The sequence below is a fragment of the Ischnura elegans genome, chromosome 6, assembly GCF_921293095.1.
Source record: "Ischnura elegans chromosome 6, ioIscEleg1.1, whole genome shotgun sequence".
Classification (NCBI taxonomy): domain Eukaryota; kingdom Metazoa; phylum Arthropoda; class Insecta; order Odonata; family Coenagrionidae; genus Ischnura; species Ischnura elegans.
Window position 1 is genome coordinate 36,438,968 of NC_060251.1, and position 23,024 is coordinate 36,461,991.

The window sequence follows — 23,024 nt, forward strand, 5'->3', positions numbered from 1 at the left end:
TTCTTTCAGGTCCAGATGCGTCACACGCCCAGCTAGATCAGTTCGTCACAGTTGTGAGTTATCGCACAATTGTGATGCAGTGTTGCATTCTGCAGGATAGCGGTACTTCTTTATTCCTTGGATACAGACCGGCAGGCGAGCGTTGTCCGATGACAGCACAAAAGGAAAACCCTGCACCGGCACGGTTTGCAGCCAATCACTGTCCCCCAAACGCACCTCACACCCATGCCTAGTCATACAACGTCGTCAACTGCATATAAAGCACCGAAATAAGCCTGATCCACCAAAACAAACTCTTTCTTCGAATCACTAATACAAGTGATGATTAGGTCCTTCATGTTCGTCATCCCTTCCAGCTCCATTCTTCACAGAACCCTTTTGTTTACAACTGAAGTAGGCATTACCTGGCAACCTTGCCCCCTACCCTGACCCAGACCATTCTGCCCGTCATCGGAAAGCTCTCGGCGGCCGGACTGTAGGTTTATCAACTTACAAACAAGGTCTCGTAATCCATCTAGTTCGTATATCGAGGGCTTAATGTATTTGGGAAGATATCAACCCTCGATTGCATCATGCCACATTCTTTTAATGAGAAACTGAAATGAATTTTTCCTGTCTTTATATAATTGCACGTAATTTAATCACGTTTATTATATACAGTTTTTTTTCAACAATTCCTAATAGAAACAGTCATACAAACTTTGTTATTACGAACCTCCGGTTTTTCGGTCCCGTGAACTTCGCAATAACAAGAGTCTACTGTAATATTTTATACTTATGTATTTATAAGGGCAATGAATAGGTTAATTAGTTAACACACATTATATTTAAAATTTAAATTTATTCAATGCAAGCCTAGAAGCCGCTTTGATCTCTTAAGTAGATATTGACGTCACCTGAAATTTTATTCTTTATGTTTTTCGAATCTTAACTGAGTCAAGAGTGCTAGACATTTTGATTCTGTTTTCTTGTCCGACATTCCACATTTTTATGCGGCTGTAAAAATTCTGATAAGCTACTGCACTTAAAATTATGGCAAACACATTTTTGGACAGAAAATGGGTGTTGAACCGGCAAAATTTTATGTGAAATGAATTTGAAATAAAAGATCCTTGTGTAGGCTTTCGCGGTGTGGTGAGGATTCAGCAGACTGGTTTTCGGGGTTAATACCACGTACATTCATCTCTGCAGACGATGGTTTCATCTCAGCTTCATTGACCTGAAGAAGCCTGCTGCAATGCCGGCAAAACTGTGGCCTACAGAGATGAATCTACGCGGTAGGAACCCCGAAAACCAGTCTGTTTAAATATGTAAAAGATACTGAAATTCCAGGTTGGAGTAGAAATTCATGAATATTTACTGCATTTGACGGCATATAAGATGTACTTTTTTCCTAAATTTGGTTTTAGAAAAGTTACCTGCATCTTATATGTGAAGGAAACAGGTTAACTTTCAATACTGAATGCTATTTTTAGCCTGGATAAAGGTCTATAGACACACGTAACCTTTTCTACATCTGCCATAATTATTTCATCAGGTGTAACTAAATTTTTGCCAGCAAAAATATAGCTCAAAAGAGAGAACTGAGATGGTTTCCTTCCGACACCGCACCGTTCCCATCAAAAAGTAAATGAAACTAGTAGCGCTCGCTCCGCCCTCTTTTGTTTCTGCTTTGCTTTGCCTGCCTATGTTTCTGCTTTGTTTATTTGGCTATTACGAAACGTGAGAAAGAAAAGAATCTTTGTTTTTTGTTGTTTCTGCTTAATTTTGAATTATGTTCGATTGCTTGCCCTTCATTCATTTGTTCATTATTGAAATTTACATTGTCATTGTCAAAAATAGCTTGCCCTTTGTTAATTTTCCTCAATATAGATATGTTTGGTAACTGCATTCAATGATTGTTTATTTGGCTTTCACGAAACGTGAGAACTAAAAGAAACCACATTTTAAGTTATTGTGGTACCACGCTGCGGACTATTGAAACTTTTTTCCTTGTGCATCATCATCATCATCATCATCATCATCACTGGTCAACAATCCTAGGATTGGTTTGACGCAGCTCTCCACTCAGTTCTCCTATCAGCTAATCTTTTCACTCCTACGTATTTCTTCTCTTTCACATCTCTCTTTACTTGTTCCATATATTTTGTTCGAGGTCTTCCTTTTCCATTCTTGCCTTCCGTCTGTCCTTCGACGATTGTCTTCATCAGGCCATCATGTCTCAAGATGTGGCCTATTAGGTTGTTCCGTCTTCTTATTAAGGTTTTCATGAGGCTTCTCTTCTCTCCTACCCTTCTTAGGACTTCCTCGTTACTAACTCGGTCGATCCATTTGATTTTCATCATTCTTCTGTAGCACCACATTTCAAAGGCCTCTATCCTTGCTTTCTCCGCTGCGGTCATTGTCCATGCCTCACTTCCGTATAGGAGCATACTCCAGATGAAGGTTCTTATAAATTGTTTCTTTACATCCATATTTAAGTTTCCCGCTGTAAGCAGGTCTCTCTTTCGGTGGAATGCTCTCTTCGCCTGGGCTATTCTGCTGATAATTTCTTTCTTGCTTCTCCCGTCACTGGTTATCTTGCTTCCCAAATAACAGAATTCATCCACTTCTATCAGTTTTTGCCTCCCTATTTTAATGTTGGTCTTGACTTCTTCTCTTCTGCTGCATACTAAGATCTTGGTTTTCTTCGTGCTTATTTTCAGTTGATATCTACTCATTACCCTACCCATATTAACCAGAATATTTTTCAAATCCTTCTCTGTTTCTGCTATAACGGCTATGTCATCGGCATTTCCTTGTGCGTGGCCTTCTAAATAAGGGTGCATCTTATATGACGTCAAGTACGGTAATTCATGCATAATTACAGGGACAAAAAATTCACACATAATTCCCAATTTTCCCAGCAGCAGGACACCCTGTACTTCCTGGTTGGGGTAGGAAAGCCATGGATGAGCCTCCCAAAGACAAAGGGATGAGGAGCACTCAGCATTTCAAAATAAAAGCTTTCAAGAGTGGTGCCACCAGTCCAGCCACATTATTTTGTCTGGGGCTGTACCTGAGACATACAATGTAAGATAGCTAAATTTTGCTATTCTGAGCTATGTCAAACGACCTTAAATCTCAACTTTGACTTTCAAGTTAACTGTGATTGCATAATTAAAATCACTAGCTCACAATGAAAACACTGACGCCTCCGCATATGGCACAATTAACGACTCTGACTTCTTTGATGCAAAGGAAGTTACCTTGATCTGAAATGGAATGCAAAAATACACAAACTAAAAATCAGTACCCAAATGTGAAGAACAAGACACTCACCTCAATGAGAAATGGTAAAATTGGAATGAAGACACCAGTTTCACTGCTAAGCTGAATTAACATACGGAGTATGTGAAACCTTAAAGGGTAATACTGAGCTGTAGGAATCAATTTAACTGTACCAATGGCAACCTAGAATTACAAATTTAAACAAAATTAATCCTGAAACTTAAATTTGTGTTCATTTCAACATGTCCACATAGTCTGTACCAGAGCAAGGCACCACTACTCAAAGCTAACATCAGACATGTGGTGCAAGTTAGATGTCAATCATTAACAAGGGAATGCAATGAACAACCACACAGCAAACGATAGATTTTCAGAATATGGATGAGATAAAGAATAAAAATAATTACATTGCCTACATTTTGAAATAACAGGAAGATAATAAGCTAGAAAATGACCATTTTGATGATTCGGACTGAAACTAATAAGGATTGGGGAAACCATAGTTAACAATTTTAAGATAATATTAACCGAAAATATTAGTAGATTCTTAAAATTCATGACAATATTTCTAATAACACAATAATAATAAAAAAAATTTACCCACTAAAAGACTTCCACATTTGTAACAACTTTGTAACCTTAATAACAAAAGACATTATCCAATGAATTGCAAGACCTGATTCTTTTCATCAGATGGTACGCATTTCCAAATGCAAACCAAATCATGGTATCAAAGATAAAATGCTAAAAATAAATTTAAAAATATATGATAATGAACAACAATAATTTACCTGAACTAGAGGATAAAGTAGAGGCCGTAACGGTGATTTTTCATTAGTAATTGCTAATAATTTGGCCCATAAATGCAGAGAATTGACAAACTGCCAGTTGTACACAGCTTGAACACTTTCCTAAAAGAAGAAGATGATACAATCATCAACATTAAACAGCAAGATACCACACTGACAAACTGATCACGGAGTACAAAGACTAACCTTTTTCTTAAGGGTTATCGCATTCCGCAAGTGAATAGCCAGTTGCCTGATGTACATGAACACATGAGGATAAGCACCAGCTTCATTAAGGGCATACATTTCTGAGAGTGACTGTCTCATGAAGTTTATTCCAGGAAGCACACTTGGTGAGACAAACTTTGTATTCTGTACATAAGCTAGATACATAATCTGAAAATTGTAATAAACATGTTTATTTATGATATGATCACGACCATTTCTAATGAGCAAGACGCCAACACCGTGTCAAGCCAATCAAAGCAGAAAAATGCATGCAAAATTCCAGGTTTTGCAAGGTTTACAAAATTTCAGGCTAATCTTACGTGACTACTGCAACACACAACATTTTGGAAAAACCCAAAATAATTTCAGTATTTTTAAATAATATTATATTTATGCATTATGCCATGCTCCTAAATTAAAGACTTACACTTGGTAACAGAAATTTCACACTTAATTTATGAATTTATTAAATTAATTGGCAAGAGTGCTAGAAATAATGATTCTGTTGTCTTATCTGACATTCCCCCTTTTCGATGTGGCAGTAAAAATTCTACTAAGCTACTGCAATTAAAATGATGACAAACTTGTTTTCAGCCAGAAAATAGGTATTGAACTGAAATTTTTTTATGCGAAATGAATTTGAAATAAGAAATTTTGAAATTCCAGGTCAGAGCAAATATTAATGAATAATAGGATGGTATCCTATTTTTTTTATTGCCTAAATTGAAAGATTATTACTCCTGGAGTACGTATTTCACGGTTTTAGATTTTAAAATTACAATATCTTTTTTTTTTTGTTAAATGAAAAGTGAACATTTTCAAATGTGAAAAAACGCAACAGCTAAGTATGGATGCTGGGAAAAGCCCGTGTGACATCATTCTGGTTCCAGCTGCCACTGTGTGAGGCCACCTTGGTGCAAGGCTATAGAGCCACTACAATGCAGGCTGCTAGCAAGTAGAGCTTGGCTTAAATAATGATTATTAATACCCTATCAAACGAAGGGAACTTTCCGACCACAGACAATTTTAATAGGTGATTATTAAGAGATGTTTCCAGAGCTCTATGCCTCATGCATGCACTGGTTATCTCAGGCAATGTAAAACTCCTGAATACTCGTATAGAATCTAGGTCCCTGTGACGTCATGTGGAGTGGCATCGCATGGCCGCCAATATAGTCTTCTTCAAATGAGGTTAAAATTGACCATTAACATTCGTCTAAACTGGGATTTCTAAAACCAAATAATTTGTATATTATGAATACACTAATGGTAGGTAACGAATCGTAATTAATGTCTTTCGTTTTCTTTGATGAAGGAAACTACCCTATTCATGCAGAATTCCTGATTCTCCCATTATTCCTGGTCACCCCGCATAGTGAATAAACATAAATGTGACTACAGAACATTTCCTTGTACGAAGGCTCCAGTCTACCACTGTCCCTTGCCACCATCCCTCTCCTCATGTTTTCGCTGAGGCCAACAGTAATTCTGCACCACTTTAAAAAGAGTTTCATTTTGCATATGTTATAGTGCATGCATTTGCGTATGCAATTATAATGCTACACACAAATCGCCTGCCTACACTGTTTCATCTCACGAAATCATGAAGGAATACCCCTAAACCTCCTCCTAATGCCAATAGTTTTTGCCGATGAGTGCTTATTTGAAACTCACTTATCTTGCAACAAGCCTCAATACCTAGATGTTGACCCACCATGGGTGCATGCACTCTGTGGCCTTAAGCTCAGCTACGATACATTTGCTTTGATTTCAAAATCGCTTAAAAAAACTTCATGATACATAATGAATCTTATCACTGTTGACTACATCCCGTTTCAATTTACATATAAGGTATAAGCAACTAATTTAATTCAATCTAACGGAATCCGGAAGGAATACCCAATACTCAATCCCAATACCCAATGTAATATTCAATCTCTTCTTTAGCTCCCTTGTGAAATTTGAATTGTTAATAATTTTTAAAAGAAATTTCATAATTTCAAGAATAATTAAAAGAAATTTGATACTTTAAAAAGTATGTACTAAGTATAATTTACCTTTAAAGTAGTTTCGTATGATTTAGTAGACGACCCAGGATTACTCTGATCCACAGTTTTTGTAGAATTCAGTCGCAAGAGACATAAAAATGATAAGATCCTCACAGTGTCATCCTCAGAAGTACTCCAGAGTTTGACAAGATGTTTAATCAGAGGCTTCTTAAGATTAGAAAAAGCACACCAAAATATAATCATTTGGTGGTTATGCTTTAACAAGACTCTTAAGATGTTCTCAGAAGAAACTCCTGACAAAAGCTATAATAAAATAGAAACTTGCATAAATAAAAACAGCCATTTGTTATTATCACAAAAAAAATCAATAAAAATGCAATGATTAAAAACTGAATCCAAAGAAACTCAATAAATGTAAGTGACTCCCCAAAAAGAAAAACTCGAATCGCAGTAAATATAAATTGCGATACAATGCTTATCAGCAAACTTGCTGAAATGGATTAAATCAATATTTTAAAAATATAAAGTGACTTTCACAACATGGTAAAAATCCCAGTGGTTTTGAATCGTCTTTCACGTAAATTCAATTTCCTCAATTAACATTAATATAGCAATCAAAATGCAATGCTGATTTATGCTCTGCTTCAAGGCATTTTAAGAGTGAAAATTGTTCAATCCAAAAACAATAAAGGGTTGCTTGAAGAAATAACCAAATGCTGAAGAAAATAAATTTTGATATTCAAGAGTTAAGTCTTGAACAACAAAATTTATAGTTGTTCGAGAAAACAAACATTAATTTTTCATTATAATTACCTTCAATAAGTCAGTTAGGTATCTCTTGAGGCTACCCTGTATTTTTTTCCATTTCTTGCATTTGCTTGGCTGGAAGTGAGTAGCTTCTGGAGATATTTTTAGCATTTTCCTCAATGACAGAGGCAGATCAACTACACATAGTCTTACAACAGCATTAAATACTATAAAAGAATAATTTACATACACCTTAAAACAAAGAAAAATATGCTAAAATACTTGGCACAATATGCAAGAACTACAGATTTACCTTCATAAGGAGTAGAGAGGCTAAAATATATGTAGGTAGTACAATTATGTTCCTTACATGATAATTTACGAGGAATTTAATTACATATATTAATTCTCAAATACACAAAAGAAAAAATTTCAAAACTCAAGAGATGGATAGTACTTGCACAAATCTAGAACTTGTTCAAGTTAAAGACAAGATTGGGTTTGAGACTTATGCTAGCATATGAATTTTAATCATCTAACTGTTGACAAAAATGTATAATTAATTTAATGAGTGCAATTCCTGCAAAAAAATTCAGACATTCGACCCACGTTCACACGTAAAAAATATACATCAAAACAATTAGAAGCTAGTCAAAGACACTTTCTGGAGTAGGTTAGAAAAACCAAGAAAAAAGAGGTTTGCAATAGGTGGTGGCAGTTAAGGAAGAGGGCTAGGAGTAGCAGACAAAGTGTGAAGTTGGAAAGAAGGAAGAATTTGAGCCAAAATGATTATATTTTATGACACTGATACCAGATTCACTATTTCGTAGAAATGGAATTCTAAAGCAGTGTGTTTTCTTAATGGTATTCAACATCTCTTACATCACACAACAAAACATGTCTAATTCAAACCCTTTTTGTTGCTTCAGTGCACTGCAACCACTTCCCCAAAATGAAAACAGGAAAATATATAGATATGAATACAGCACAATCCCGATTATCCGGCTGCGTCTTATTCGTGTTGTGGATTATTATCCGTGCATTATTTTCACTTCTTTTTCAGTGTTTGCTGCAATCTTTATAAAAAGTAAAATCAGACACAGAATCACCAGAATTACTGCATTTGAATACTAGGCCATACTGGGCAAATTATTTCTATTAAACCCTTTCCCTTTCATAAAACGCAATTTTTTACATAAACGGAATCCCCTACTTTTATTGCGTGATCACGCTCAGTAACCACGGATTTGCATCCCTCAGCAGTTGCAACCCAAGCAACTCGTGAGTGACACGACTACGTGGCCTGGTGCCTGACAGTATAATTTCGGAAGCAGAGTTTATGAACCATTTGTGCAAACCTCTTTTCTGTATCCTATTCACACAGCCAAGGATACGTGCTTTTTGAAACCAGGTCTTACATGGAGCAGTAGGCATACAAGTACAATCACATTAATGCCGCTAAAAATATTGCGGTAAGGTGAAGACAGCTCTCAATGAGTCTGGGAAGCACTCTAAATCTGGAATCCCGAAACCCGGAAAACCTTAAATCCAGAACATTTGAAAATTCCTCTGCGTAGCGTTTTGACTTGCCACCTCGTGGCACCACTCTCCAAGCCTTGTTCTGGGATGAGTGGGAATTTAGCACATACTATGGACATACGCTAAGAACCTCGTCAGGGACACATAAGGATATCAAATATTAAGTACAAAAGCCTGAGCACATGTATAAATTAATTAATTTTCTAAATATACTATGAAGACCAGAAATCCAGAAGCCCTTTGGTCCCAAGCTTTCTGGATATGAGGTCCTCAACTGTAATTTATGATATTGCAAGAAAATTAAGTGAGTGCTTGGTTTTCTGATTATTTGTGCCACCTCTCCCCATTATTAGCCCCGATAATAAGGAGTGTGCCGTAATACTAACAAGGGGAATACACGACCTTCGGGTGGCCGATTGAGCTAAAATTTTCTGATTCGGTAGATCACGGCTATCAATTAAATATGCCGAAGTAAGACGACGCACCTCTCATAACCTTTAGAGGAAAAAGCAATTAAAAATCGTAAAAAATGGGTCTACGGTATATATCCGGTATTTCCTTATCATTGCAATAAGGCAGCGGTGGCACAGTGGTTACGGCAGTTGACTATGGCTGCAAGGATGGAGAGTTCGATCCTAGTGCTCAGAACTTTGTTTATTTTATTTTTCAAGGATTTTATTGTTTGCATTTTTAAAGATTGTTTTCTTATCTTCGTTAGCTCAATGAAAATATTTTTAATTCATTTTTTAAATAATAATAAGTGCTGAAAGGGGTAGGAAATGAAGCAAGGGCTATATAATAGCCTTTCAAAGGGCGATTTTGTATTTATTTGTTCTCTCTAGGGTATTGCGAGTGTAAATTAATTGGGAGGGAAATCCACCCTATCGACGGATTATGCTTTCATTGGGAGTTTCATTGAGAAAATTATTCGTAAGCGTGAATGACGCGTGTCTACCGTCAAAAATACAGGGCAGTCGATGCGGCGGAGGAAAGAACGCGTTCTCTGTTTGTTCGAGTAGTATCCCGAAACTTGCAAACGAAGAATTTACTGGAATGCTCAGGTAGTGTACTGGCCTCCACATCCAAATCTCGTTAAATAATTTCGAAGTGCGTCGTCTTGCTTCGGCATATTTAATTGATAGCCGTGATCTACCGAATCAGAAAATTTGAGCTCAATCGGCCACCCGAAGGTCGTGTATTCCCCTTGTAAGACTTACAATGTCATCAGCATGCAAAGGGTCAAGGAAAGTTTTGGTGGAAACAGAATTCTTGACATTCCATGCATTCCTTCCAGCCTCCAATAAAATATGTGATTAAAGTTCTTACTTAAGTGTTAGTTAACACCACCACACATACAAGTCACCAAATTCCGTGTCTAGAAAGTTATCAAGGACTAATGGTGAGCAATGGTTACATTTTTAGCGTAGCTTATTCTAACACATTTTCAGACAGGAAGTATGCTACATAACCCCAGGTAATTCAAATATTTTTATGGAAACTGAGAAAGGTTTTCTGCCATAAGCTGTTCATACCTGTAATCATACTGATCTGTCTAGCTTATTTAACATCATACAGTAAACTCTTGATTTTACGAAGTCAGTGGGACCGGAAAATTGGCACTTCGTAAAATCGAGTTTCGTAAATTCAAACCTTTTTCCTAAGTCACGAAAAAAATGTTCGCTTTTGTTTCTTCCGCCGTTTTTTGTCTTTAGTGGTCTTATTTAAATGTTTTCGGTGGTTATTCTCGGTATAATTCATAGAAAAGGCTTTTTACTATCGATTTATGATGTGAAAAATCGTTAAATAATTATACCACCATAAAATTCCCATTTCTTGTTCATACTTCAACATCAACGATCGCTAAAGAAATTCCCGACCAGTTTAGAAAACGTAATCAAATAATGAATTGCAATGTTTATTATAAGATTTAACAGTAATAAATTTGTGGTTTGGAGCCAATAGCTACTATTAAGTATGCAAAAGATAGATATTTGTTTCTGACACCCACGGAATTTTAGCGGCAGCCGGCCTAACCGCCATTTATGTCGCCCTCTATCGCTCAGTGACGAGAAAAAAAGAAAAACAAGGGTCTTAGCCCGTTTCCAAAATAACCTTCGTAAGTTAATATTTCGAGTTACTTTGTATTTTCAGCAGAATGTGCTCTATTTTCACTGAGATTCAATTACGATCATAAATAAAGTAGGATGTGATTATCTTCTGGCGAATATTTGAAGTAAATTCTGTTTGAGTTCTCCGTCCGACTACTGTGTCATCTTCGCAGACGTTGCCATAAAAGACTTAATTCTTCATCAGGACTGTATTCTTCATACCGGGTGTGAGGTGACCTGTTCATATAGTATGTTTCTCTCCTTTTATGCCGACAGGAGCAAGGTTCCAACCGGAAAGCGACAGGAGAAACATCTTACAGTATCGGAGAAATATAGATAGAAACGTTATTATCCACATTGATTGTTTTCCTACAAGAGACGTTTTATCATTTCTCAACGTGGTTAAGTATTGGTTCGCTAGCGTGAATTCCCAAAAAATGACACGCAAAAACCTGTACCGTCACCTATTTAGTTTTCGTGCTCCTTTCTCCGCCGTATTGAAAGTTAGGCAAAGGATCATTGACATAGAGAAAAGATTTTCTTAGTTTTAGCACTAAAAAATATTCGCGCCATATCGTAAATAAATATAGTGTGGAAAGAGCAAAGAAATTAATTTCAATTGAAAAGTCAGCTGAGAAGAAGAGAGACAATTATAAGCGCGGCACCATTTTCCCGATAGTGGAAGATACTTCTTCCGCCTCTCTCCGGTTAATAACTTCCCCCCGTTGCAGGTAAAGATGAACCATGCCCTTCTCCACAATCGGGGAAAGTTCCCAGTGGGTGGGGTGAATAAGAGTGGGATGGGGATTGCCTGAGGGAAGAAGTGTGGTCAGCACAAGGACTGGTGAAGGGGGCAGGACAAAGAAGGGTGGGGAAATGGCCTTCAGCTCTGCCTCAGACTACTTTTGGGGGCCGTATTTTTTTGCGACGCACACAAGCTCAGTCTCCTTAGGGAGGGAGTGAATGGGAAATGCTGGGGAAGGAGGGGTTTGGGATGCGTAAGGTGGGTGTCAGCAAGATCAGCCAAAGGCGGCAGGAGGGAAGGGACGGCTTTGGAAAGACAGAACCCCAGCATGGGAGAACGGGGAAGCGCGTGAGAAGAAAGTTCATGGTTAGACTTGGAAGTGCGTCTTCATTACGAGAAGCCTGAAATATAAATTGGCGGTAAATAGAGCCCAGTACTTAAGATATTTAAGTTGTTCATTCACAAAGGCCAATATATACACGAAAAGATATTATGGCGCGGATTGCATGTATCAACGTCCATTTCGGGATGTTATTAATTTCTGTTCCCATTTATAAAAGTAGCAAATAGATTTGAAAGAATGATAATCATGAATAAAAATATCTAAATCGATATCCAAACGCACATGAGCAAAATAGATGAATGTATACATACCGATCCATCGCAAGTAATACCGCTCAAGCTTCTTCCGGTATAGGACTTTAAAATCCTGGATAATGCCTTGGTCCAAGGGCTGGGACTTGCTAGTCGAGTTCGGGGGTAAAAAGAGGACTCGAACATTAGCCAATTTTAGATCTTCCACGTATTTATGAACGGTGGCATTATCCATTATTAAAACAATTTTGCTGTTCTATCCAGAAATTTTTGTCTGTAGACGTATAACCGTTTGCTGGAAAATTTCTCGGGTCATCCAGCTGTTTTTATTTGTATGGTAAACGTGGCCTTTCAAATTTCCCAATGACAACGGGCTTATTTTGTCCGTGCCCGTTTGGTTGACGCACAGCCCCACAGTAACACGCACTTTACTCTTTTTCCCCCCATGGCACCTTTGCCCTTTGAAACCCACGGTTGCGTCAGGTAATGCATTAAAAAATAGCCCAGTTTCAGGGGCCAGCGAGGGTGAGCTGGTCGAGGAAAGGGTCCCGGATTAGGGACCCTTCGAAGTTCTTCGGTGAAAAGTAGTCAAGTAGTCTTCGAAGTACGTTCACAGCAGTGCAAAGGGTTAATTAGGGGTGTACGAAATACTCCGCGCGACCTCCCTGACATGTTAAACTACGAATTATTGTCGATGCTATGTTTACGAACAGGCACGTAAATAGGGGCATAATGTCAGCCGCGATATTTTAACTTAACTCCTACTCCCCCTAAATTCCCACATTGAGGTTTTTGGCGACCCATTTCTCTCCAAAGTTGCATTATCATTTACGATTTCGCACTTTTGATGGACCACAGTTGGAAGCGCTGATTTTTTAGCTACTTACGCCGGCGTAACTAGTTTTGTTGACAAATTTTTCTCCGTAGTTCGTATAAACGAATGCCATTTGCTCCTAGGGACCGAGCCGAGGTTCGTAAATTCAAAAAATTTCGTATAATCGAAACTTCGTATAATCGAATAGCGCCATGTATTTAGCATAGGCTTTTCACCGGGACCGCAATATCACTTCGTATAATCGAAAATTTCGTAAAATCCTGCTTCGTAAAATCAAGAGTTTACTGTACTTATTTACTAAAAACTGTAATCTCTAGTTCCTTACCAGAACTTCCAGTAACTTTGTACTCAGAGATGTCACCATCTTCTTCACTATCAACCCTTTGGACGGCTGCATGAAATGCCTTCATTACCTCAACCATTGTGTTAATTGACCTGCAATGCAAGAAATTACACATGATTTTAACATAAATTTCACTTTTCCAATGTTTCAAAATGGACTATAAATGACGAAGTCGACCAGCACTTTTTACACCTGTATTATTATTGCACTAACAATTCTGCAAATACATTTTACGTTAACTTTAAATTTTACACCAACTTATCAAATTTTAAGATGAGAAATAAGAAGAGGAAATTCACCAATTAGAGAAAAAGCAAGCAGAAGACAAATTTGACCTAATTACTAAACGGTTAAGACATTTAAGGTCCAGACGCTAGTAAGGCAGGGGTAAAGAAATAAGCTTCATGTGAGGAGAGAAAAAATACTTTGGCAATTGATTGTAGAAAGAAGGGGATAAATATCACAAAGACACTGGAAACAAACAGTAAGGTGTGCTTGCTTACCGCAGAAAACCATGCCAAAAACATGGCCATGGACCTGGGGCCGTATTCTGTAACTCCAAACCGATCGGTGCGGCACCGATTCGTCGGGTGCGACGTCACACTGACTCCCGGTAAGAAGTCGTGCAATTCTGTACGAACCCGATTGGTGCGGCACCGACGTGAGGGCGAGAGATCGTCGGTAGCCTTGCCGACAGCAAAAAGGTGTCGGTACGGCCACCGACAAGTGGGTTTCATCAACATTGGGTGCGCATTGTACGTTTTATTTTGTTTTTATCTCATCACCGAGTAAATAATGAGGTTTGCTGCAATGTTATCTTTTTCTGCCCCTATAAATAGGCCACTATAATTCACTGTGTCATCATCTATATTGATTACCTTGACATAAATATGTATAAGATATTGGTTAATAAACATGAGGTTTGCCACTATATAATGACTTTCTCTCATTTATGTTACCACTTTCACTCGCTTGTAATAGGATTTCTTTCACTCTATCATCATTTATTTGCTCCTTTGACATAAAAAAGATATTTTCGATTAAATATGAGTTTTGCCGCAATGTTATCACTTTATCTCACTTTGAATAGGCAACTATTTTTCACTCGATCATCATTTGGCGTTTCTCTCGACATGGAAAAATCATATCTTTTTATTTAAATATGATGTTTAGTTTCTTTCATTTGTAATAGGCAACTATATTTCATTTTATCGTCAGCCATTGATTTCCTTGACGATAAAAGAAGATATTTGTTAATAAGTATGAGGTTTGCCGCTATATTATCATTTTCTCTCACTTGGAATGCGCTCTACTTATACATATGTATTTCACCCAATCACAATTTCTTTACTTCCTCGTCATTACACTTCTTTTAATTACACCCAGCTCCATATTTTTATAACAATGTCCTAACTTGTTCCTCTAATATAACATTTACATTTGCTTTTGAATCCTACGTTCACGTTCCATGGTATGTGATTTTCGTCTGCTACGGTGACAATGGCATAACCTTCCATTGATAACATTTACACGGAACTTACTTAATGACAACTATACTACCAAATCATGAATAAATAGCAATATACGGAACCAATATTTAAAAGAAACTACGATCTCAAGGATAGTTTCAATTATTCATTCCAGCAACAACAATCTCCATCACATACAAACTATATTGTGATGTTATTATATTGTTTCCTTCGATTCTGTAGGTACAGCATTACTACCACACATCATATAAGCATTGTTAACAACTTATCCAATATCGATTATCTTAATCTAGCAATAAGTCGTAATTTCCGCAAAAAAAAGATTGAGAATGACGACAACAAACTGTGCCAATGAGTCTTCACTTGTTTTTACCCTTCTTTCATTGGTGGATACACGTTAGATGACTTCTAACTTCGGATATATTCGGATTTTCCCTGTTTGGGAAGGAGGGGGAACCGTACCGACTGGTTTGATATCGACAACCATACTGAATCGCTGAATTTGCCGTCGTCGGTATGGAAACCGTCGTCGGTACGGAATGATGTGCTGTCGGTGGGCTGGGAAGGGAAACCGACCAGTGCGGTACCGACGAAATACAGAATACGGCCCCTGATATCCTTTGAGTTCAGGATATAGTATGCACAATGGAGAAACATTAAAACTATTGCAACTCTATTAAAACAGTACCAATGACACTGATATATTATTATTATTTATGTAAATGGTTATGGGAAAAATTTGGTGGAAATCAACAACATTATCAAACATGGATATCATAGGGGTCTGCACAATAGCTTCAAAAGCCACAATTCCGTGTAAGTCAAATGAGACATTGCAATATTTCCACTGAATTTATTTCAGCTTAGGGTTGCGACACGTTTCATTGTTAAGACAAGATACTCTTAACAGTGAAATGCGTTGGGCTGAAATAAATTCAGAGGAAATACTGCAATGTTTTATTAATAAATATTAATTACTTCCACCTCATATCACACAGGACAAACATCTGTGGTTTGATTCTCCGTAAGGGGGAGTTTTTCTCCAACGATAATTACAGTGGATTCAACCACTATTCATGTGGTAGGATAGAAAATATCCCACAAAGCCAAGCACGGATTTAGCACTGGAATGATGTTTACCAATAAAAATGCTTCCAGCAAAGCCCACACTCCTTTGCTTTTCCATCCTACATGAACCTCCATAAAATTTCCATGGCAATCATGGAAACTAAACAGCATAGTGGTATGCACAGTAGTTCTACGGAATAGTTTAATCTAGGTCCTCGAGACGAGACTTTAATTTCTTGGATATAGACTCTCAGCACAGCAAGACTCTTGCTTAGGTCAGGAGTCTTGATGGGACTCGAGAATTCTCACCCCTTCGTGACTTCTTGACATGAATATCACGTTTATGCAGCAGGTAAGAAATAGTTTATCACATTTACTGAGCGTGTGGCTTTATTGCAGGTATAGGGTTCTTCACTGGCAGCTTGGCTTTTTAGAAGTCCTTTGTATTGCCATCCCTGATGGACTTAAGGGGCATAACACCAAGCACCGTTTACTTCATACATTTGCCATGGGAATCATGGAGAAGAATTTCACAGCTGTTCATGGGGCAGGAAAAAAATATTCCAAATGTAGAGCCAAGCACTACTTTATAACTGCTACAGGGTTCACTACTGATATTGGCTGCCTTGAAGCTAAGTGCATTGCATTCCTTAATGCACTGGGGGGCCTGACACCTAGCACCATGAACCAAGTAGTTAGTGGCCATAGAAAGCAAGTAATATGAATAGCATAGTGGTCTCCTCAGAGGCTCAATCATTCCTAAGAGCATTTTTTTCTCATTGCAATGACCATGAATCGCAGTGACAATGATAGCAAAACTGGGCGTGAAATGAATTTCAATTTGATCAAAGCATGTCTAACTGGAAATTCTCGAATGGAGAGATACAATTAATTCAAAAACTGTTTAACTATTCTGTTAATCAAAGTTGTTAATTCTTAAAGAAAAGATCTCATATAAAAGAGCGACCTTATGTTGAACAATTGTAGATAGATATTAATTGATGTATCAAGGTATAATTGGGTATGGGATATAAGCCAAGGCAGAAAACCTTGGAATTTTTCTGACAAAGCAGAATGTCGTGGTCACCATGATTACAATGCAGACAAAACCTGAAAACAAATCCAGTGGGTCACCTGAGAATCTAGTCAGAGAAAGTACGAAACACTTTCGTTTATTCACTTTTGAGTAAGGCGCTCACGAGGGACGGGATTAATCAAAAGAAGTCAATAGTACTTTAAATACAACATTATCAAGGGCTTCAAACAGAATGTCTATCTCGAGCAATAGGTGAGCCGCAGGTTTAGATTGTATAAAAGAATAAAATGGCACATAGAATTAGAACTACTTCAAGAATTGATTTCTCATTTATCATCGATAACTCTTCACGGATTAATAAACATGAAACTTCCTAATTGTTTTCACTTACTTGTCGTCGGGAAGTTGCTGCTGCCACTCTTCGACCATTTGCAAAGTAATTGCTTTATTTACTCCATGAACTGTCTCGACACCTTCTTCTGGCTCATAATCACTCTCGTCACTAGCACCCTGAAGATAGTAATGATTTTAATGAAATGGAGGTAGTAACGCATTCATCTTCAAAGTGCCACAAAAAAATTACTAACCTCCAGTTCTTCCGGTGGTACATGAACATCGACTGCTTCACCTTCATCAGCAGAACCTTCTGATTCACTATCCGAGACATCGAATTGAAGAAGCTTTTTGTCATTTTCCTCAAGAAACTGGTAAAATTCGGGGTCAGATTTTTTCAATTTCTGCAAGGCTTTCTTGTGTTTCTTGCCTTCCGATACAGAAGCCTCTTTGTGAACACTGTCACCTTCATCACTTACTTCTTCACTCATAGCCTGGTCACTCCCTTCATCAGTACCTTCACCATCTATATCACTGGGCTCATCTGATTCTTCTCCATCTTCACCTTCCAAATCACTACAATCGTCGTCATCACCATCACCCTCCATACCAGAGGATTCCGATTCATCTCCTAATTCTAAATAAAATAAATAGATATCAAAATAATTAACAAACGAAGATGAGGTTAAAAAGTAGATGAGATTATACATAACGTAACAGAAACCCACCTTCACCGGACAAGTCCTCATCATCACTTCCTGAGCCACTACTGTCTTCTTCTTTGATAGCACCGTCATTCTTTACCATGCTCTTAACGGGATTTGAATTTATTTTACTCACTAAAGCCTTGGGCTTCATTGTCAAAAGCTAAAAATATAAGTAATAGAAATAATGACAACACCACTCCAACGCACGTGTTTTCCATTCGCCCTTTTGAAGACAAAACACAGTCGTATATACAAACCTGTGAAAAAAAGTTCCAAATTCAAACATCTCAATTCAGGATTTTGGCAATTAAACAATCATGAAGTAAATTTTGAAGGTTTTAAATTGTATTATTCAATCATAAAATATTTAAATATATCTATTCTTACTTATTTTAATGAAAATGTCTTTTCAAATGTAAAATATTCCAACAATATGTTCCACATAAACAAAACATTCGAGCATTAAAAAAAAATGTTTCAGATAGATTAATATCGATATGAATTATATTCATTTTAAATAAATAAGAAAGCATATTTGATATTTAAAATAAAAGTAATAGTTGAGAGAAAAAGTTTCCAATAAATATTATGATCTCAAAAGGTGTGCATGACCTGTTGAGTTTATCAATACTGAGTGCTTCCCACATCTTTGGATTCAATGGTACTCCGTTTCTTCCAAAGACAATATGTTACTAAAACAGAATATTATTATTTTATGCTGTTACATCTCTGCTATTAGCTGTTTCTCTCATGGAGACAGCAAGAGTGAATGGAACAGAAAATACAAAAAACCTGAAGGTATGTATGAGCCTTAAAAAGATGTAGAACTATATAATATAGAATACTGGCTTCATTCAAAACTGGATAAATATATGTACTCACTTTGCGCCTCAACCAAAGGTTGATTTATATGGATAATAGTAAAGCTCACTGAAGCCTTTCCTTTGCTGCCCACAGAATGATATTTCAGAAGAAGTATAATGCCTGAACCAAAAATAAAATAGCTAGCTAAACCAAAACCCTTGTTAATGTGTAGCTTTGATTTTGCCCCTGTATTGTCTTCTGTTGCAACTATGGCAAGTTATACCAGCTATTTGAATTCAAATGGAAAAGAAAACGAAAAATGGAAAGTTAGTCAGGCCACAATCCCAGCAATGGAAGCAGGGCATGGTCATACACATTTGAATTTTGCACCTTCATGGAGGAGCTCAGTGGCCGGATGAGCCTTTTTTCTAAGCCTTCCATTGTAATTAAAATTTTCGACTCGGGTGTTCTAAAACTTCCCCTGGAACCTTTGGTCAGAAACTATTAGGAGCCAAACACTTCCAATAGTTAGGCCACCAAGCTTCCCAAAACAATTGTGTTAACTACATACCTACATGTGTAAAAACTGTAAGACCTGTACAGAAAAACCATGAAGCCATAAAATCTGATCTACTTCAACTGTGCTAATCCATTAATTCAAAATAATAGTTCCAGTCTTTCAATCCCTAGGTATGTAGTTCAATAGTCAATGTGTTATGAGGCAAAAACTCACACGAAACGGCATTGAAGCCTCCAAACAAGGGATATCAGATTCCAATGCCATCAACTGAAGAGATTTACTATTTACCAACAAAAATGATCACTGGCATGTTAAAAGGATTTTTCTTTTTCATTGACTCACTGTTTGAAATTAGAAATGCTTTTGTCATACTGGCGCAGGTTATTTTTATTCAGTATGAGTATTCTCCAAATTTCACGTCACAGTGCTAAAACCAATAAGTTAAAATATTTTTCCATAACTTTAAACCTAGGGGAATTGGTCAAATTCTCATCTAAAATGAAAGAGAAATGCTATGAGGAATGAAATTCATATTTGATGATCGTGATATTTCGTTTTCTTTCATAATCAGATATAAAAATCTGATGCAAAGGCATTCCACCTGACTGAAGTGATATTCTAACCAGTAACGTCATTACATTATCAAATCTATTAATAAAAATTTAATAGCACATGATGTCTGCCAATCTGTACTTCATAGATTATGTGTAAAGCTACCATAGGTGGGTCCAGGGGGGGGCACGGGGCACGTGCCCCCCCCAGACCCTCAAAAATATGCAAGATTTTTAACACGGTCCCATTATCATTGCGTTCGTTTTGTAATACGAGATATCCTTGTGCCCCCCCCCCCCCCCCCCAGAACAAAATCCTGGACACGGCCTTGCTTGTGCCCCCCCCCAGAAAGAAATCCTGGATCCGCCCCTGAGAGCTAAAGCTATATAGTATACTATCACTCTAATTCCGATCTAATCATATAAATATGCAGTTTCAATGGTGCCTGCCAATTTATTATAAAAAAGCAGAATTTTACGCACATTGTTCCAATTTCACCCAACTTTCAGATCTGAGACCCTGATATGAGTCACCAACATTCAGTATTTGAGAGAAAGTCAACAGGTATTTTCCCCTGGGTTAGTTGCCGGTTAACCCTTTCGAGACGACGGAGTTTTTGTGTTAGCATGACTGCTGTACTGAGCCCTAAGAGGTTCTTCTTTCTAGTGGTACGGAGCATTTTTGGAGGACGTTCGTTAAGAAGGGTCTCACAGAACCTTTTTTCGACCCCTCCCCGCTGGAACTCGGACTCCGAGAGTAGTTGTACTCCCTCCATTCCGGGTTTACGATCATACCTGCGGCATTGGTTCACGGTCAACTTATGTATTGCTTATATGTATTTAGCACGTGGATAAATGTTGCTTGCACGTAAATTGCAGACTTTGAATTGAATTCCTGATTTTTTCTGAGCATCAATGTCAAATTTTAAAGAAGCTGTAAGGTCAATATTAACGCATTGAATTTCCATGTTGATGTTTATACAGAACTCGAGTTATAAGTTAATATATATCGTAGAATTTCGTTTAAAAATTGTGAACGCAGCTCAAAAGATAAAGAATTCAATTTTTAGTTTATATTTCTTGAGAAAAGAACAAATATTTATTTCGAAAACTGACTTGATAAACAATTGCATGACTGCGGTTCCTCACTGCTAAGAGGGGTAATAAAAGACGAGGGGTCAGGGTACCTGCTTTGGGATTCCAAGGGTAAAGCCTAAACCCCGCAGTGTTGGGTTCCGAAACAATGATGTCGTACACCCGCGACCGTCATAAAAGGGGGAGATCTAGAAAACATATATATATATATAACATAAAAAACCCTAGGATGGGCAGTATCAGAACACACACGAAAAAGATTATAAACTCACACTCACTAAATTTTCGGTGGCATTACCACCTTCCTCGGAGTTAGGTAAAAGACTCATTACCTAACTCCGAGGAAGGTGGTAATGCCACCGAAAATTTAGTGAGTGTGAGTTTATAATCTTTTTCGTGTGTGTTCTGATACTGCCCATCCTAGGGTTTTTTATGTTGTTTACCTCGCCGAGGAACATTTCGAAGTGTATATATATATATGGCTTTCATTCTCCTGGCCTGGAAAATCTCACACGTAAATTTACGGCTTTTGTCTCCCGGGTCAAGAAACGTCCACACATATATATACGTCTTTAGTAGGGAAAAGGTTAAATGGCACTACATCAGCAGAAATTGTAAAAATTTCCCCCAATAGGGTGGTTTCCTTCATCAAAGAAAACGAAAGGCATTGATTGCGATTCGTTACCCACCATTAGTGTATTCATAATATACAAATTATTTTGTTTTAGAAATACCGGGTTAGACGAATGGCAATGGTCCATTTTTATCCTCATTTGAAAAGGGCCAGATTGGCGCCCATGCGATGCCACTCCACGTGACGTCACAGGGACCTAGTTTCTATACGAGAAGATAGGAGTTATACGTCGTCTGAGGTTACCATTGCATGCATGAGGCGCAGAGCTCAGGGAAACATGTCTTAACAATCACTTATTAAAACTGGCTAAGGTCGGAAAGTTTTCCTCGTTTGATAAGTTATTAATAATCCTTATTTAAGCCAAGCGCTACCAGCCAGCAGGGTACTAGGCTAGCCGCTAGCAGCCTGCGTCGTATCAGCACTAAGCCTCGCCTCAAGGTCACCTCACAGTGCGGGAGGGGGAACCAGAAATACGTCACGCGGAGAGACTTCCCGACATTCATACTTAAGCGTCGCGTTATCGCGCGCTTGAAAATTTTCACTTTTCCTTTAATCGCGAAAAATAGATATCGTCATTTAAAAATCTAAAAGCATGAAATGCGTACTCCAGGAGTAATAATCTTTCGATTTAGGCAATAAAAAAATAATAGGAAACCACCCTATTACATATTAATTCCCCCTCAAATTTTTCCTTTGGTGGAAATTGTACCTCACATCCTCCCTGAGGACAGCTACTGCTTGGTACAATGATATCAAATATGTTTTTCTTTTCCTGTGTCCAACACCATCGATTTCTTCCATAGGCTTACCTTCTTCATCAAAATATTTATATAAGCCTACTAGTGGTAGATGATTCTACTTGTTTTAGCATCAAAATGGACAGTTGGCACTTATTTATATAATGTCTTTCATTCCATTTTTACGTTACAATAGGTAGATACACACGGCATGTGGAAGAATATGAAATTGTGGTTCCTGAAAAAGTAAATGAAGACAGCTCTTTCTTGTCGTATGATTTGCCTCACTACCATGGTGCAAGGCATCACCATTCATATGCTGAAAATGATGAGGGTCATAAACCAGAAAGGAGGAATTACGAAGAACATGGTGTACATTACAAAGTCAAAATAGGTGGAAAAGACTATCATTTGGAGTTGCTTCCTAATTGGGGTTTCATATCACCAAATTTGGTGCTAGAAGTACGAGGGAAAAGAGAAAATGACAACTCTTCCAGAATAAAAATACGAACAATTGGAGATGAGCATAACTGCTTCTATAATGGTGTTGTAAGAGGGCAATCAAATTCAGCTGTTGCTCTATCATTATGTGACGGTTTGGTGAGTGGAATTGAGTATTAACATTTTTTAATATAAAATATTAGTCATAGGTTCTATTAAAATTGAATTGAATCCAAATAGTATTTTTTTAACAAATGCTAATCTTTTCTCAACAAATTCAAGTATGATAAATTGACCCTTATCATTAGGGTGAAGGCTTGCTCTAAGTGGCTCAGAAAATGTAATCCTTTGATTTTTTTCTTCTGCATTCAATCATCTTCTCCGACAAAAGATTGATTTTCG

At 37.5% G+C, this 23,024-nt stretch overlaps 2 protein-coding genes across 2 annotated transcripts in view; one reads left to right on the forward strand and one right to left on the reverse strand.

Annotated features, from left to right (window-relative positions):
- LOC124160381 (nucleolar complex protein 2 homolog) overlaps nt 1–18,084 on the reverse strand; it is a 29,156-nt gene extending 11,072 nt beyond the window's left edge. The window contains exons 1-9 of the mRNA XM_046536215.1: nt 17,862–18,084; nt 17,388–17,770; nt 17,192–17,310; nt 13,189–13,298; nt 7,109–7,269; nt 6,344–6,598; nt 4,266–4,454; nt 4,062–4,181; nt 3,322–3,453 (exon numbers count right to left, since the gene is read on the reverse strand). Coding sequence (XP_046392171.1) covers nt 3,322–3,453; nt 4,062–4,181; nt 4,266–4,454; nt 6,344–6,598; nt 7,109–7,269; nt 13,189–13,298; nt 17,192–17,310; nt 17,388–17,770; nt 17,862–17,991 — 1,599 coding nt within the window. The 5' untranslated portion in view covers nt 17,992–18,084. The remainder of the gene's footprint in view (nt 1–3,321; nt 3,454–4,061; nt 4,182–4,265; nt 4,455–6,343; nt 6,599–7,108; nt 7,270–13,188; nt 13,299–17,191; nt 17,311–17,387; nt 17,771–17,861) is intronic.
- Nucleotides 18,085–18,331: 247 nt separating this feature from the next.
- Nucleotides 18,332–23,024, forward strand: part of LOC124160382 (A disintegrin and metalloproteinase with thrombospondin motifs 12-like) — a 32,701-nt gene continuing 28,008 nt past the window's right edge. The window contains exons 1-2 of the mRNA XM_046536216.1: nt 18,332–18,638; nt 22,378–22,781. Of these exons, the coding sequence (XP_046392172.1) occupies nt 18,527–18,638; nt 22,378–22,781 (516 nt within the window). The 5' untranslated portion in view covers nt 18,332–18,526. The remainder of the gene's footprint in view (nt 18,639–22,377; nt 22,782–23,024) is intronic.